Source organism: Canis lupus, chromosome 4, assembly GCF_011100685.1.
Source record: "Canis lupus familiaris isolate Mischka breed German Shepherd chromosome 4, alternate assembly UU_Cfam_GSD_1.0, whole genome shotgun sequence".
In the NCBI taxonomy this organism is placed as follows: domain Eukaryota; kingdom Metazoa; phylum Chordata; class Mammalia; order Carnivora; family Canidae; genus Canis; species Canis lupus.
The window spans coordinates 86,060,062-86,077,515 of NC_049225.1; the positions used below are offsets into that span (position 1 = coordinate 86,060,062).

Here is a 17,454-nt window from a genome sequence, read left to right on the forward strand (position 1 = left end):
ATCAGGCCCCTCTATTTCTCTTTGCTTTTTTTTTTTTTTTCTTTTCTGCATTCCTTATTATCTCATCCCTTGATTTAGTGTTGCTATATTATAGTAACAAGCAACAAGTACTATGCTAACTTGCCAAATGTTGACAGGATGAATGCCACCTGCAGTTGGGGCGCACTCATCCTCATTCACACCCAGGCTGAGATCAATTGTCACTTCAGACATGCATTACAAATACTGCTCCTGGGCAACTCAGTCCATTAAATATCTGCGTTCAGCTCAGGTCATGATCCCAGGGTCCTGGGATAGAGCCCTACAGACCCCCTGCCCGGCGGGCAGTCTGCTTCTCCCTCTCCCTCTGCCCCTCCCTCCCACTCGTGCTCGCTCTCGCTTGCTGTCTCTCTCAAAGAAATATATAAAATCTATATATATGCTGCTCCAATTAGGCCTGAACTTCATTCATTCATTCACTGTTTTTAAATAATAGTATTTAAAAAAAATAAAAAATAAAATAAAGAATAGTATTTAATACATAATATGTGCCCATAAATAAGTAAATGATGGCAAAACATATGGGATTATTCACATTGGCTCAAGACCAACCATCAAGGACCATTTCTTTTTTTTTTTTTTTTTTTTTTTTTTTTAAGGACCATTTCTTATCTTTATTTGCAGGCCAATTCCATCCCAACCTCTCCTCTCCATGGGGAGAATTTTGGTGAGGCATATATACACTACAGTCTGTTTTTTGTTGTTTTTTGCCTAAAACATTGATACATTTGAGTTCTTACAAATTACCTTATCCCAATCTCAGTATCTAATTCTAGAAGCATTAGAACATTTGTTTTATTCAAATGGAACTTGAATAACTGAAACAATGACACTGTCAATTAATTCCTCTCCTCTATCTTCATTTCCTCCCCTCCATAATTCCTCTGTCCTCCAACTTAGACTTTATTTTCTATCTGAAAATAAAGTTTACTCAAGCAAACAAAAACTGAGAACCGACCTTGATCTAACGTTTCCCTCAAAAGATACAATTTTGTTATCCCACTCCCTTTCCTGATAAACTCCTTGAAAGAGTTGCCTGTATTCACACCCAACACTATCTCCATGCTCTTTAAAATCCACTCTTAAAATAAATAAATAAAATAAAAATAAATAAAATAAAATAAAATAAAATCCACTCTTAAAAAACTTCTCTTTACTACTTCACTAAAATTATACTTGTCTTCCCTGTTCCAAAATATGAAGTATAATTCTCTCCTCCATTTTCAGCAAAATGGCACCATTTGGCTCAACCGACAGCTCTTTCAAGAAATAGGCTCTCACTCTGGCTCAGACACAGCTTCTCTAGATGCTCTTCTTCCTTCCCTGGTCCTTCTATCTCGTAGGCATTTTAGTTCCTCATCACCCCATTCATTGAATAGTGGGGCATCCTAATTTCCAAGAATCAGATCTACTTGGAGTCATTGCCCATGTAATCTCATTTAGTCTAATGGTTTTCTGTAACATCTACATGTAGATGACTCTCAAATTTACGTATGTATCCACTTTTTCCTTGAATTCCATTTTAGCTGCCCTAATATCTCTTCTCGGAGATCTCAAACTCAAAATGTTCCAAGTAAACAGTTTCCTCAAAAATCCAATTTCTCTCTAAATCTACTCCTCCAGAGACATTATCCATCTCAATAATGATGGCTGTAGTCCAGATTGCTTGAGAAGATCACTCAGTGTTATATTTGGTTCCCCTTTTTCTCTCAGGCTACACGTCCAATTCATCAGAAACTTCTACTAGCTATACTTTGAAAAATATCCATAAATCAACCACTTCCTAACATTTCCTTCATTCCTATTCCTGTCCAAATAACCATCACCCCTCAGCTGGAATACTGCAGTAGCTTCTGAAATAGTCTTTTGCACTTAACTGTAGCTTCTTTTAATCCATTATCCAGAGATGTACTAAAAGATTCTTTTTTAGGAATAAATAGTAACATGTAACTCTCTTTTTCCAAGTTTTTACTTAAAGTCTAGTTAGTTAACATACTGGGTAAATATTATTTTCAGGAGTAGAATGTAGTGATTTATCACGTACATACGACAGCCAGTGCTCATCCAAGTGCTCTCCATAATACCCATCAACCACTTAGCCCACCCCCCACCCACCTCGCCTCTCATAGCCATCAATGTCTTCTCTATACTTAAGAGTCTGTTTCTTGATTTGCCTCCCTCTCTTTTTCCCCATGTTCATCTGTTTTGTTTCTTAAATTCCACATATTCCTAAAATCATATGGTGTTTGTCTTTCTCAGACTGATGTATTTCACTTATAATAATATGCTCTAGTTCCATCCATGTTTTTGCAAATGGCAAGGTTTCATTTTCTGAGTAATATTCCATTATAAATATGTATAAATATATACCACATCTTCTTTATCCATATAGCAGTTGATTGACATTTGGGCCCTTTCCATAATTTGGCTATTGCTGATAATGCTGCTATAAACATCGGGGTGAATGTGTTCCTTCAAATCAGTACTTTTGTATCCTTTGGGTGAGTATATAGTAGTACAATTGCTGGGACGTAGGGTAGTTCTATTTCTAACCCTTTAAAGAACTTCCACACTGTTTTGCAGAATAGGCTACACCAGTTTGCATTCCTAACCACAATGTAAGAGGGTGCCCCTTTCTACACATCCTCTCCAACATCTGTCGTTTTCTCTGTTGTTAAGATAAGATATTCCCAAATAAATTAGGATTCTAAAACATGACATTCATAACGAATGACCCAAGATAGACACACATGTGTATGCTGCCAAACAAAGAATAAAGGTAATACGTACTTTCTGTTTTTACTTTAGTTCTGTGTAGAGGGAATGAGAAAATGTTGCCCATCAAAAGTTGTGTTTATGACACTTCTTACAAGTCATTTTAGATCACCTTGGCCTCAGTAAGTCTGTGACAACAGAAGCATAAAATATGTGATACAGGAAAAACTTTCAAACAATTGAGAAAGTATATCGCTATTAAATAACTTGCTAAAAAGAAAGAAAATTATCTCAAAAGGATGGTATAAATTTCAATAATGAATAACGACAAAGAAAGTTGTACATATGAAGACACCTTTCTTTGTAATAACAAAATGTCAAATTTGACGGATTAGCAAATCCACAGGTACCATTAGCAGCAGCAGCCCCAGCATCACTTATAGGTATAAATTTGAGAAACTTGATCTAAACTAAAGCACTTAAAAGCTATTACCATATTTAGAAAGAGAGTAAAGATGTTTACTGCACTTATATTTTCCAGAGATACCCAAGCATGTTAATATTTCTGAGGTAAGGAAACAAATTTAGTATACAGATGTAAAATTAGACATGACATGAATAAAACCTTAAACAAAATACTGGAAAATAATATTAGAAGAGATAAAAAATATTAAGACAAATTGGAAGCACACAATAAAGTGGTGAAAATATATATTAATGAGCCAAAGTGGCGTAATTGTAATAAACTCTCCTGTTAAAAAAAATTTACCATACTGAAGTAAGGAAAAATAAAATCATCTTATGTAACTTGTAATAGGCACATATGAGATCTAAAGATATAGAAAGTTTTAACATAAAAGAATACAACACTAGATAATTCCAACCAAAATAAATCAAGCAAAACTTAATATTAGACAAAGTTGGGCAGCCTGGGGGGCTCAGCAGTTTAGTGCCACCTTCAGCTCAGGGCGTGATCCTGGAGACCTGGGATCGAGTCCCGCATCAGGCTCCATGCGGACTCTGTCTCTGCCTGTGTCTCTGCCTCTCTCTCTCTCTGTGCCTCTCATGAATAAATAAATAGAATCTTTATATATATATATATATATATATATATATATATATATATATATTAGACAAACTATGCTTTAAAACAAAATGCTATTGTGAGGATATGAAGGTCATGCCATATTGAGCTGTAGTGTATGTCACCAGAGTGATGTAATCATTTGAAACTTACATGAGCCTAATAAAGTATCTTCAAAATGAATAAAACATAATTTCGGATTAAATTGCTAATACACCTCTCTCAGAAATGTTTTATTAAGCAGGCTAAAAATGTCAGTAATGATAAAAGTCTTTCATTGAACAAAATGAAATCACTTGATATTTGATTATCTGTCAAATACACAAATATGAAGGTTTTACTATATGTATTATATATGTCATATATAATGAAATAATTTAATGAACACATATCATTTTCAAAGATTTTTTTCTATATATTTATTTTAGATAGAGAGAGAGAGAGAGGGTGCAAGCAGGGGGAGGGGCAGAGGGAGAGGGAGACTCCTGCAGCAGACACCCCCCTGAGTGTGGAGCCCAATGTAGGGCTCCAGGCCAAGACCCTTGAGATCATGACCTGAGCCAAAATCAAGAGTCAGGTGACCAAGTGACTAAGGCACCCAAGCATCCTTAAAGAATAAGCATCATTTTCAAGTACATGAAGCAAAATATATTGACATTAATGACACACTAAACCACACAGCAGTTTAAAAAATGTTTTGATACAGGTGTATATTCTAAGAACCATAGGGTCAGATTGACACAAGGCAGAGTTGTTTGCAAGTCAGAAGGGAGGACCGATGGACACTTCGACCAACAGGTGAAGACAGAGCTGTGTTACCTGGCTCTGCAAAGGAAGTAAACTTACTTATCTACCTCACAGCCATGCGGAATAAGTAATTCCAGTGTATAGGAGGTGAAAATTAAACATTAAATGAAACATAGGATAACATTACTATGACTCCAGAATAGAGGAAGTTTTATGAAAATATCAGTTGCACACCCCATAAAGGAAGACATTGATAAATAAAACTACGAAAATTGTGCTTAGTTGGAAATTAGAACATGACGTGATGTAATGAATGCAGATGTGTACACACGTGCATAGGTTATGTGTTCACACATATGTCTCTTTTAATATTTGGGTAAAGTCATCGTACCAAATGTTTTCCAATTAGAATTAAAATATATCAAATGCATTGATATCTTAAGTATGTGGTCAGTTTAAATAATAAAATGAACACCAATTTAAGAGCCACTCTCCTCAGAGAATTAAGCTTTAAATGCACCTCACTAGGGATGCATGGGTAGCTCCGCTGGTTAGGCATCTGACTCTTGGTTTCCACTCAGGTCATGATGTCAGGGTCGTGAGCTCTAAGCCTGGAGTCAGCTAGAGAGGCTCTCTGTCCCCTTCTACTCCTTCCTGAGGCTCTCTCTCTCTCTCTCTCTCTCTATCTCTCTCTCTCTCCCATCCTCCCTCCCTCCCTGAAATAAATAAGTAAATAAAATCTTAAAATAAATAAGTACATACACCTCACTATTCATCCTTCTTCATTCCCACTAAAGCTTGTAGATACTGAGTTTAGTGTTATTTGTTCCTGTCTTTTCTTTATAATTCTACCAAATACATTTTGGACATCCATATATCTATATTTATGTAACTACATCTTTGTCTCATGGATATTATATATGGATAGCTTAATAGTATAAGCACTTTCTGTAATTTTTTTCTCAGTGCTCTGTTTTTAAGATTCATCCAGGGAAAGAAATACAGCTGATTTTGTTTTTTCATTTTCACTATAATGAGAAATCTATTTTAGTTCATGCTTAAAAATTCCAGAGTAGGTCAATTGTTTTCAGTTTTTATAGCTTTATATATTAATATGAAGCAATTAATTAATATTGCTGATATAACATGAACATATTTCCTATTATAAATATGAAAAACTTTTCAATATGTGTAACTTAGGTATACATACCATGAGCATATAATCTATTCTTAGAAGTATTCTCAAATGCTTCTCAAAAGGAGAACATTTAACATGTTTTTGACAAATGCATAATTGTAATTGATGATTGACCCCAAAATTAATGTGTATATTTTATATATGAGTTAAAGCTCTCTTAGTACATTTCATTTTATGCAGAAAAATTCCACTCTAAAGTATGCTTGTATTCAGTTCCACAATTATATTAGCTGTCCAAAAGTCACAGCTTTTATGTTACTTGCAATTGTAAGAATTTAATGGTTCCAGAAAGGATGTTTTAATATCTTATACATGAATCTGAACACATTTTAGGAAATTCTTTACTAAAACAAAGTAACAAAATATTTACTCTATTTGTTCTTATATATTTAAATTTAAGGTTTTATGTTTTGGTCTATGGTTCACTTTGAGTCATATTTTAATTATTATAAGGGACAAGTTAATTTAGTTCACATATAGGCATTTCCAATGGGTCCAGTATTTGTTATAAATGCTATTATTTCTCTATTTAATATTCATGACAGCTTTGTCCATTAACACTTGACCATTTTTGTTTTGATTAATTTCTAGGCTCTTCGTATGTACCATTAATCCTACAAGCATATATTATAAAATACTATACACAGACACACACACATAGATAATCTTTTTTTATTTTTTTTACACATAGATAATCTTAAGCTAATACCATCATCTTGATTATTGTGGCTACTTACTAATACTTAAAATAACAAAGTTCTTCTTTTTATCAAAATTGTTTGGGCTAATGTAAAACATGATCTTTTTCAGATAAATTATAGAATCAGCTTGTCAGAGTCTTCAACAATATCAGCTAGAAGTTTTATTGGTACTGCAATTAATCTATAGTTCAAGTTTGGAGGAATGGATGTTTCAAAAATATTGAGTCTTTTATCTATGAATATAATGTATGTTTCCAGTTATCTAGGTATTTTAAATTTATCTTAGTAATATTTGTAGGTTTCAGACATTGAACACATTTTAGTTAATTACAGTTTTTTTCATGTTACATGAATTTAATATTGATTTAAATGCTTCTTTAATTTTATTGTTTTAGAAATAAATGTTAATATAAGCTTTTTAAGCTTTTATTCTACAGTATGACTAACTCTCATTAGCAGTAGCAGCTTTTTGGAGATTATTTTGTCTTTTCTACATGAATGATCCCCTGTGAAGAAATATAGATTTATTCCTTACTTTGCAATTGATATAATATTTATTTCTCTTACTGTCTAATTGTACCGACTCTAAGCTTTAATATGATTCCCAGGAGAATTGCTACAGGCTACACCCTACCTTTTATTTCCCCCCCCTGATTCTTAGGTTAAAACATTCAATCTTTCACTTGTAAGTATGACAGTCATGGGTTGTATTTATACAATTATTCAGATTGAGGAAATCTCTTCCATTCTTACTTTACTGAGTGTTTTTTTTTTTTTCTTTACATCAAATACAGGTGTTATGTTTTGTTATATTTTTCTGCATCTATCAATATAATTGGGGCACCTGGGTGCCTCAATCAGTTAAGCATCTGCCTTTGGCTCAGGTCATGATCTCAGGGTCCTGGGTTTGAGTCCCACATCGGGCTCTCTGCTCAGCTGGGAGTCTGCTTCTCCCTCTCACTCTTTCTCTGCTCTCTCTCTCTCTCAAATAAATAAAATCATTTTAAAAAAATAAAGAATTATGGGTGGGGTGAATTATATTTACAATGTTTAAATGTTAAACAACCAGCCTTTCCTTCCTGAAATATATCCTACAAGGTTATGATGAACATAATCAAGGCTGGAGGAAATCATTGCACTCGGCTTGTGGATCTCTCCTCTCTCAAGGAGCACAGTTCTTCACTGTCTGTATGCCAAACTATAAGAAGAGTATCTTCATATAATTTCAGTTTTATAGTCATATATAATAGCTGGTTAGTCTGGTATTAGTTGCTACTTCTGGCTAAAATCTGAAGTTTACTTTCTTAAATTCTATTTCAAAACTTGTTAATCTTATCTTTTAACTACTTAATTTATTTAAATATTACACCAAAGAATGTTGTAGATGTGCATAATGGAATCAGTTCAGGCTTAAATTTTCTTAAGATTTGATTTTAGCTTAAAAAAAATGTGTTGCAGTTTAGGAAAAAAATATGACCATTATAATATTTCAGGGAATTTCATTAAATTGCTTGTGTGCTTAAACTGTTTGGGACATGACTTCATGTTTCTCCTTCCCTTGGAATAAATTTGGGGCCCATAGATGATGCAGTGAGTGTGATTTTTTTCAAGAATGGTGATGTTGAACTCCAAGCAACAGCAGATCCATTCTCAGAGATAAGGCCTTATCCCTACACCAGAGTTGAGATTGGTGAATGATTAAACATTCGGATATTTTAATACAAATGTTTGAAATATATATGTATTATTTTCACTAACGATGTCCTATGTTAGCTGTTTTTCCGTAATTAACAAAACCACTTTTGAATGCTGATTGTATCAGATAAGAAAAAAATTAGTATCCTTACATTGCTCACCCCCAAAAATGCAAAATGATGGTCCATTCTATTAGTGAACTTCTGGCAGCATAAACAATATGATTGCTAATGTAGTTCAAAGGACATCATAATAATCTATCACAAGCTGAATTTGTGGGGCCTCAAGAAAGATGAAAACTTGATGATCACCACACTAGAGATGAATAGACCACGATGGAAAATAAATGTAAAAATTCTGAATTATCACAAAAATTAGAAAATAAATCTGCCTTTGTTAGATTCTTTCATGCAATTGAATGGGCCAATTTTAACAGATATTTTTTAAAAACTATTTTTCAATTTATTTTATAATCAAGAGCAAATATATCATCCCGATGTAATTAATTCCACTTAAAGGTGAATTACTTTGACTTTATGGTTCCAACCTAAAGAATAAAAGTGTTTATTCCTAAAATCAAAGACATAATTTAAACTTTTAAAGCTTAACACTTATGTAACACTTATGTGAGTCTCAGGCAAAAATACTAAGACATTTTGGGAATTTTTGGAGAATTTATGAGTTAGGAGAAAAAAGGTTTTTTTTTTTTTTTTTAAGTGTTATTTATTGATTCAAGAGAACACAAAGAGAGGCAGAGACCTAGGCAGAGGGAGATGCAGGCTCCCCTGTGGGGAGCCCTACATGGGACTCGATCCCAGGACTCTGGGATCACACCTTGAGCCAGAAGCAGATGCTCAACTGCTGAGCCACCGTGACGCCCCCAAAAAATGTCTTAAGAGAGTTGAGACTCCTTTTGGGTGATTCACTTCAATGTGACATCTTTATAATGACTGGGCCACTAATAAAATTTTATACAGCAAACTACAAAAAGTGTATAAATACATTGAATGAGTTTGAGGTGATATGTTTCTAAATGCTTAGTAATTTTGGAAAAAGCTTCTAGATGACTACCAGGTTTTTTGAACTTATGTAAAATAAGTTAGTGATCCAAAATGTATAAGGTCAATTCAATTATTTATCTTATTAATGTCATAGAATGTTTTATTTTACACCTGTTTATCTGGCAACCAGAAAGAACTATTTAAGAATTAAGCCATTAGATGCTAGATATTAATTATAACTTATACATTATAACAGATTATTTGAATACAATATTTGGATTCTCAATAGAGAATGGGAAGGATGGAGAAAGAAAGAACATCTGTAGCACACCAGACTTGTACAAGGCACGGTGATAATTTTATCCATAAAATAGTTGTTTAATAAATACATTAGTAAGGAGTATATATTATTTATTAATTATTTTATCTTAGTTTTTTGACTAAAAATTATACATGACTTCTATATACAAAATTTCAAAATACTAGTTAAAGATAGCAGAACTCTCTCATTTCAAGACAAGTATGTCAAACAAGAATTTTCAGGGTCACCTGGGTGGCTCAGCTGGTTAAGTGGCCGACCAGTAATTTCTACTCAGGTCATGACCCTGGAATGGTGAGATGGAGCCTTACATCAGGCTCCATACTCAGCGGGGAGTCTGCCTCAGGATTCTCTTTCCCCCTGCCCCCCCTTTCTAAAATAAATAAATAAATAAATAAATAAATAAATAAATAAATAAATCTTTAAAAAAATTTTCAGTTTCATCCGAGCACTAGTTTGCAAACTTTATTGTATATATTTATTTTCACTTAAGGGAATGTTAATAATGTTATTTGTTAATAAACAGAATATTAGCATCTTAAAATAGTCTAGTCTCACTTCGCAGGAATGATTCACAAAAGTTCAGACTATTTGGTTTATAGATAATTGCTTATAATGTAAACTTATAATAGAAATCAAACACAGACCAAAAATTAAAAAAAAAAAATTAAACACATTTGTAACCTACAGGTGGAAACACATCTTCATAAGTGTACACATTTATAAATCATAGATATAAATATAATTACTTAATTAAATCCATAATCACTGCAATTTACTGTTGTAGTAATATATAAGGTTTTTCATTGTGACTGAATTTTCATAAAGAAAAGAATGGAAGCACATTTTGAGGAAAATAATCTACATTTTATAGATAAGATAATTGGCACTTGTCTAAGTTTATATATTTAAAAGTACTTAGGACACCTGGGTGGCTCAGCGGTTGAGTGTCTCCCTTGGGCCCAGGGCGTGATCCTGGAGTCCCGGGATCGAGTCCCACATCGGGCTCCCTGCATGGAGCCTGCTTCTCCCTCTGCCTGTGTCCTTGCCTCTCTCTGTGTCTCTCATGAATAAATAAAGTCTTGAAAAAAAATTTAAAAAAAGTACTTAATACTAACTTCCAAGTATGAATATCTAGAAATCTATTGAATTCCGTAGTAAATTGCACTACATATACTAATGGTCATGAAATTGTGCTGACCTACCATATACCAGTACTTCCATTGCATCACAATGTGTGTAGAGGGCACTCTGCTAATATGACTTGTTTTTATATTGGTCTTGGGTAAAATGTGGATGATTTTCAAATAGTGTGGTTTCTGCTAGAAATCACATGTCTAGGATTGGCGCATGCGGTGTGTATTGCTTTTGCTTCTGTTTTGTTTTTCATCTTCAGAAAGGATTCAAATGTGCAGCCTGCTTATTCTCAGGGTCAGTATTTTAAAATTTACATAATTTCCTTAATGATTTCTCAAAAAGACCATTTGGTGTTTTTCAAAGAACTCAGTGCAGATTAAGTAGCCAAGGCATAGAAATAATACATGACTCTCCAAATGTCATGTTCCTAAAGAGTGCTAGAGAGGGGGTTCATTGACTCTGCCACCAAAAAAAGACTTAAAATTGAACAAAAACAGAAACAGGCTCATAAATACGAGGAAAAAACAAAAACAAAAACAAAAAAACAACTGGTGTTTGCCAAAGAGGAAGAGGGTGAGCAGGCAATACAGGGGAATGGATTAAGTACAAACTTCCAATTACAAAATAAATAAGTCACAGGGATGAGAAGTGCAGCCTTGGGAATATAATCAGTAACATTATAATAACCTTGTATGATGACAAATCGTGACCACACTTACCATAGTGAGTATTTTGTAATGTGTGTAATTGCCAAATCACTTTCTTATATTTGTACCTGAAATCAATATAATATGGCATGTCAATTATACATCTATTAAAAACAAACTGCTTGCTAGAATTAAAGCATGAAGATAAAAGTAACAATAGCAATAACTGAAGTGTTGCATTAATGATTTCAAGAACATCGTCTATTTTTTGCCAGAGAAAAATACTTCCAATGCACGTGAGTATGTTCACACTTTATAGGTAAATTCATTGTCATTCAAGGGGCCCCATCCTAACCCAATGGCTGTGGGAAATAAGAGAAACCCAAAGGAATGTGCCAGTTTGCTCACTTAGAAGTAGCTCATTTTCTCATTGAGCAGGAAAATACCAGAATTGACACAGGTAGACTGCAAGCGGCTGTGAAGCCATAGTGGGTTTTCAGCCTCTAATTGTCTGAAGTGAAAGGCAGTTTTTGTACTTCATGCTACTCTTAGTAAATAGGAGGTATTCAGTTTGTGCGCTAATGACTGTGAGCTTACTCCAATGTTCTGTTTTTCCTGACCCTTCGTCCGGATGACCTGCAGTGGCCCCTGGCAGGGCAGGGCGGTCGCATCCTTAGTCACAAGCACACGAAGATTACATTCAGTTGAGCTTCCCCACAGGACATGTAACAGGAGTAGGTCCACAGAAAATTGGCATTTGTCTGATGCTGAACGCTGTGCTTTTAACAAGTAATGGAATAGGAATTATACATACATCGGAATAATAAAATAATGTCCCATCAACATCGAGTCTATTTCCATCGAGAAGAATTGGGCTTCCTGTACCCCCCTGTGCAATGAGTGGGAGTCGACTCAAGTCCAAAGATCACATGAGCAAGAGTCAGTGGGGACAGAGAGAAGGTGAATGTCGACAACGGTCAGATGCCTAGTTGTCCTTTTATTCTAGCCTTTTGGTAAGATGTAGTATCCAGCATCTTCTCCTACAAAATAGCTTCCTTCCTTCCTTCCCTCCTTCCTTCCTTCCTTCCTTCCTTCCTTCCTTCCTTCCTTCCTTCCTTCCTTCCTTCCTTCCTTCCTTCCATCTTTTTTTTCTTTCTTTCCCCTAACTTCACTAAGGTTGCTTCAGAAAATGAGCAGAGAACTATTTACTCAGGGACAATTAAGGCTGCTGATACTGATGATTAGAGACAATAAAATTATTCTTGTGTCAGATTTCTAGAACAGATTGCTTTTGTCTGCTCTGAAAAGGTGAGCAAGTACCTAATTGGTAAATCCGAGAATACATGAAAAAAAAAAAAATCACTTATGACATTTGGGGCAGAAGAGATGTATTTATATAGTGGCCATAGTAAGGCTGCAAATACCATATAATAAGCCTGGGTAAATTGTTGAACATGTTTCTTTACTGTTCTTTTCCATTCCAATCTCAATAATCCTAGTACTTATAAATTTTAGAACCCACTACTAATTCTATGAACATTGGGGTTTGCAATAGATAACATTGAATACACACATCACGTGGGAAAGGGCGGTTTTATCTGTGGTGTGTTGTCTTCCTAACCACACACATAACACAGGATTTAGTTTCTTTAGACCTTCTTCAACGAAGTCTAAATAAGCTGAACGAATAGACCACTTCAATAAAGCCTTCTGCATGTAGGTCGTTCACATCCTTTGTTAGATTTATTTCTAGCGTCCTTATAGCTTTATTAACTCGAGTTGGTTTTTTACCATTAAGAGTAATGCACGCTGTAGTTTTGTTGTTGTTGTTTATTTAATGTGCCCTTAATCAGCTGGAGAAGGTACATCTCTACTTCTAGTTCACTCAGAGTTTTTCTTTCTCTTATATGTTTGTTTGGTTTGGTTTCGTTGTGTTTATAATATATGGATATTGCGTTCTATTTCTTGGTTCTTCTATACATGTTGAGATGATTATTCAGATTTTTGGTCCACCCTTTAATTTATTAGCTTTGTGAATAATCTTTATGCTTTTTAAAATGTCCTTCCTCATGTCTTCTTTGTATCTTCCATCTTCTCCTTGTTTCTTCCTTTCTTGAATGTTAAACTAAGCAAGCATGGAATTAAACTGATAAAGATATATATTTTTACTATATTATATAGTAATTATATTTATTATTATATATTATATATAATTCACTATATATATATATATAATTATAAATATAATTACTATATATTCTACCCTAGTGGAATGGGTTTGCTATCATTTTGTTTAGGCTGTTTACACCTAGAATCTCCCATGAGTGGGAACTTCTGTTATTGATATTGATGTGTCACAAGCCACAGAAAACAAGCTTTCAAGCATTTCCTCCTTCCTCTGTTTTATGGAAAAAAGATGTATGAGACTGAAATTATCTGCTTCTTTAGCTTTGGGTAAAATAATCTAGACCTGACCTTTTTCTCTTTAGAGAAATTGTTTCAGATGAAATTTGATTTTTTTAATTACTCAGATTTTCTATTCCTTTTGGGACGACTTATGGTACTTTTTATTCCACCCATGTTCTTACTAGTTTTAGTGTTCTCTGTATATGTCTATGTCTGTCCATATCTCTTTTTTTTTTCTAATATGCCTTCTCATGTTCTGCTTTGATAGATTCATAAATTTGTCTAGATTGTATGTCTTTATCTAATAGTCTTTTTTAAAATTAGTCTAAATTTAATTTTGGATTTTTTTAAGATAATGACAAACACAGCAATAAAAAATATATATTTAATTTTCTCATTATCAATTCTGCACTTAAAATGTAAAATAAAGCAAACATCTGCCTTTTCCTCACATCGCAGAATTAATGACTTACTGAAAAATGGGAAGACTGCATTTAAGACTTATTTTGAGGTATTGACTATAATATTTTGATATCTACCAGTTATATATTAATTTCTATGATAAGTTCTGATTTAAATTATTATTTCTCCCCAATTATGACTTAACATCACACACTGAATGCATTTTTTCCAGAAGAAAATTATCCTTTGTGTAAAGAAGTTTTCTTTTATCTTCTTTTTATTTTCTCCAAGTTTATTTAAATTTGAAAACTAGAACTTTTGAAAGATTATGTAATTTTTTTTTACCAACTGCTATGCTTTTTAGATTAATGATGAAACCAATTGTTCATCCCTTAGACTCTGACAGCATACAATGAATTCTGACAACTTTCTCCCACTCCAGTTCCTGAATAACATGTAATTTCCTTGATATGACAAAATATCATTTTAGCATTCATGTCATGCCTTGGTGTTCATTTTTCATTTTTCTGTAAGTTAATGAGTTCTAGCAAAGAGTGCCATCATAAAGTTGTCTTTTGCCAAAAGTCCTGTTGAAGCATATGGAGCTAGTGACAAGCTACAGTATTAAGGAGATTTGTTTTAAACCAAGCCTCTAAAGTGTGTATGGAAATACTAAATATATCCCTGTGTGTTTTGCAGACAATCCTGGTTTGCTGAGCCATGTCACAGTGGGTATTAGAGTTCTGGATGTCAATGACAATCCACCCGAACTTGCCAGGGAATATGATATTGTTGTCTGTGAAAATTCTAAGCCTGGCCAGGTAAGTTAATTGTTTCCTTCCTATCATTGGAATGGAAGAGAAACAGCAGCTCTATTTCTATTATTTTTAGGTATAATCCTCAAAATCCCTCAATGTTATTTTTGTGCTCAGTGAAAATAATTTTATAAAGCTTTATTTTAAGTACCAAACAGATTTTTTTGAGAATCATTGAAAATAAATTTTCTTGATCCCAAATGTAAATCAAAGAGTGAACTCATTCATGCATACATCCACCATACCGATAAAATTATATTGAATGGTTTATGCAAAGCCCTCTATTAAGTGAGGAGGAAACTGTGAACTTTCCACCTTAATAAAGATTTTAGATGAGGTTACAGAGAAGGGACAGTTTGGTCTATTTTGGATGTTCCACAGGAGTGACATGAGAGTGACCATTGAGTAATATTGGTACTAAAAGACAATTAGGCTTGAACAAAAGAGAGTGTATGTACTAAGAAAGTGGAGACAGTGGAAGAAGGAGCGAAGAACTTGAAAAGGATCGTGAGTCGCACGTATGTAGATGGCAGCTAGCTAAAGGAGCACGGCAATCCTGAAGGAAAACCAGTGTGGCTGTGGAACATAAAGCAAGTGGAAATCTGAAAGGGGACATACCTTTGTTTTTGTTTTTGTTTTTGTTTTTCTGCTGTATAACAAATTACACAAACTTAGCAGGTTAAAACAAGACATATTTGAGGAAATCTTGACCCCCGATTTCCTGTAGGTCAGATGTCTGCTCATGGCTTAGCTGGATCTTTGCAAGGGTCTCACAGACAGTAATCAAGGTTTCAGCCGGGGCCATCTTATCTGAAGCTTGAGATCTCTTCTAAGCACACCTGGTTATTGGCAGCATTAGGATACCTTCAGCTATAGACCTCAGAGCTTCAGGAGTTACTTCAGCTCTTCCTTGTTCCCTGGAGTTTCGACATGCTGTCCACAGTTTTTTGTTGTATGTATAGGCTTCCCAATGTAGCCACTTACTTCATCAAACACAGAGGGAGAGATCTGTTAAGTCTGTTCATGTCACCAGGTGAGTGATATATCAACACTTTTTGGCCATATTCTATTGGTCAGAAGCAAATCACAGGTCACATCCAGACTTAATGGAGAAGGCACTACATGGAGGCATGGATCCCATGAGAAGCATTTAAAGTCTGTCTGTCACAGGTGAATTTAGAGAGGGAGAAAAGGTCTAGGTCTGGCTGAGTCAGATAGTCACTCTACTGTCTTTGTAAACCAGAATGACTATATCATCCAAAACTACTTCATTTATGTATTTATTTAAAAAAAATGTAAGGGGGGGGAGAGAGAGAGAGCTCTATACCTGATGTGGAGCCCATCACAGGGTTCAATTTCACAACCCTGAGATCATGACCTGAGCCAAAATTGAGAGCCAGATGCTTAACCAGCTGAGCCACCCAGGTATCCCCACTCCACACTATTTTAAATCATTTTAAAGCTTCTCTTAAAATTATAGTACTGAGAAGCATTGCCTGTGTATTTCTGTAGAAGGGACAACCAATACTATGCTAAAGCAAACATTGCTTATGTTTTAATACCCTCTGAAGAGGTATTTATGTATACGTATATGGACAACCTTTTTTTTCATGAATTTTTTTTCAAGTTCATTGCCCATAAGAAAATTAGAAAGCATGATAAGGATAAAGTGGATGAAAATTATATCTGAAAGTACTTAGTTTATGAATTATATTGTATTATATTAATTATTTTATGTAATGGCATATAATTAATATATATTATGTAATATGTTAAGATAATCACTTCGGATGCTTAAGCATTTTTCTGTATCATCATTTCAAAAGCATCAAGGAATTTTTCAGTATAGATATACAATGATTTATTTATCAAAGCCTATTTCAGTTGTGTCAAAAATGTCAAAAAATGTGTCAAACACATCCTAAAATTAGTTTATTTTTTTAAAATCTTTATTTATTTATGATAGTCACAGAGAGAGAGAGAGAGAGGCAGAGACATAGGCAGAGGGAGAAGCAGGCTCCATGCACTGGGAACCCGACGTGGGACTCAATCCCGGGTCTCCAGGATCGCACCCTGGGCCAAAGGCAGGCGCTAAACTGCTGCGCCACCCAGGGATCCCCTAAAATTAGTTTATTAACCTACATTATAAATGTATGAGAAATATAATTGATGAGAAAAATGTAAAACTTTCAAGTGGAAAAATTTAGATTTTTAAAAGATATAGTTGCTGAATATAGATTCAAATTCTCAGTAATAGCACAAAGCAAGAGAAAATAAGTTAATTAGAAATAGGTCAGAAAAAGCATCCACACTGAAGCATAAAAAGATAAAAAAAAAAATCAGAATGAAACTCCTGAGAATTTTGCTGAGTGGAAAACACACACACACACACACACACACACACACACACACACACACACACCTAAATACCCAAAGTTTCATAATAGAAAATGTCAGAGGTTAAGGAGAGGGTGAGGGTGGCAGGGAAGTGTATGTGGCTATAAAGGGCAGACTGAAGGATTTTTATGGTAACAGAAATGTTCTGTAT

The 17,454-nt window shown here is 34.2% G+C and overlaps 1 protein-coding gene across 9 annotated transcripts in view; it reads left to right on the top strand.

The window, feature by feature from the left end:
• CDH18 (cadherin 18) overlaps nt 1-17,454 on the top strand; it is a 1,025,306-nt gene that overhangs the window by 967,436 nt on the left and 40,416 nt on the right. For all 9 annotated transcript variants that reach the window (XM_038535420.1, XM_038535419.1, XM_038535425.1 and 6 more), the window contains one exon: nt 14,791-14,912. In XM_038535420.1, coding sequence (XP_038391348.1) covers nt 14,791-14,912 — 122 coding nt within the window. The remainder of the gene's footprint in view (nt 1-14,790; nt 14,913-17,454) is intronic.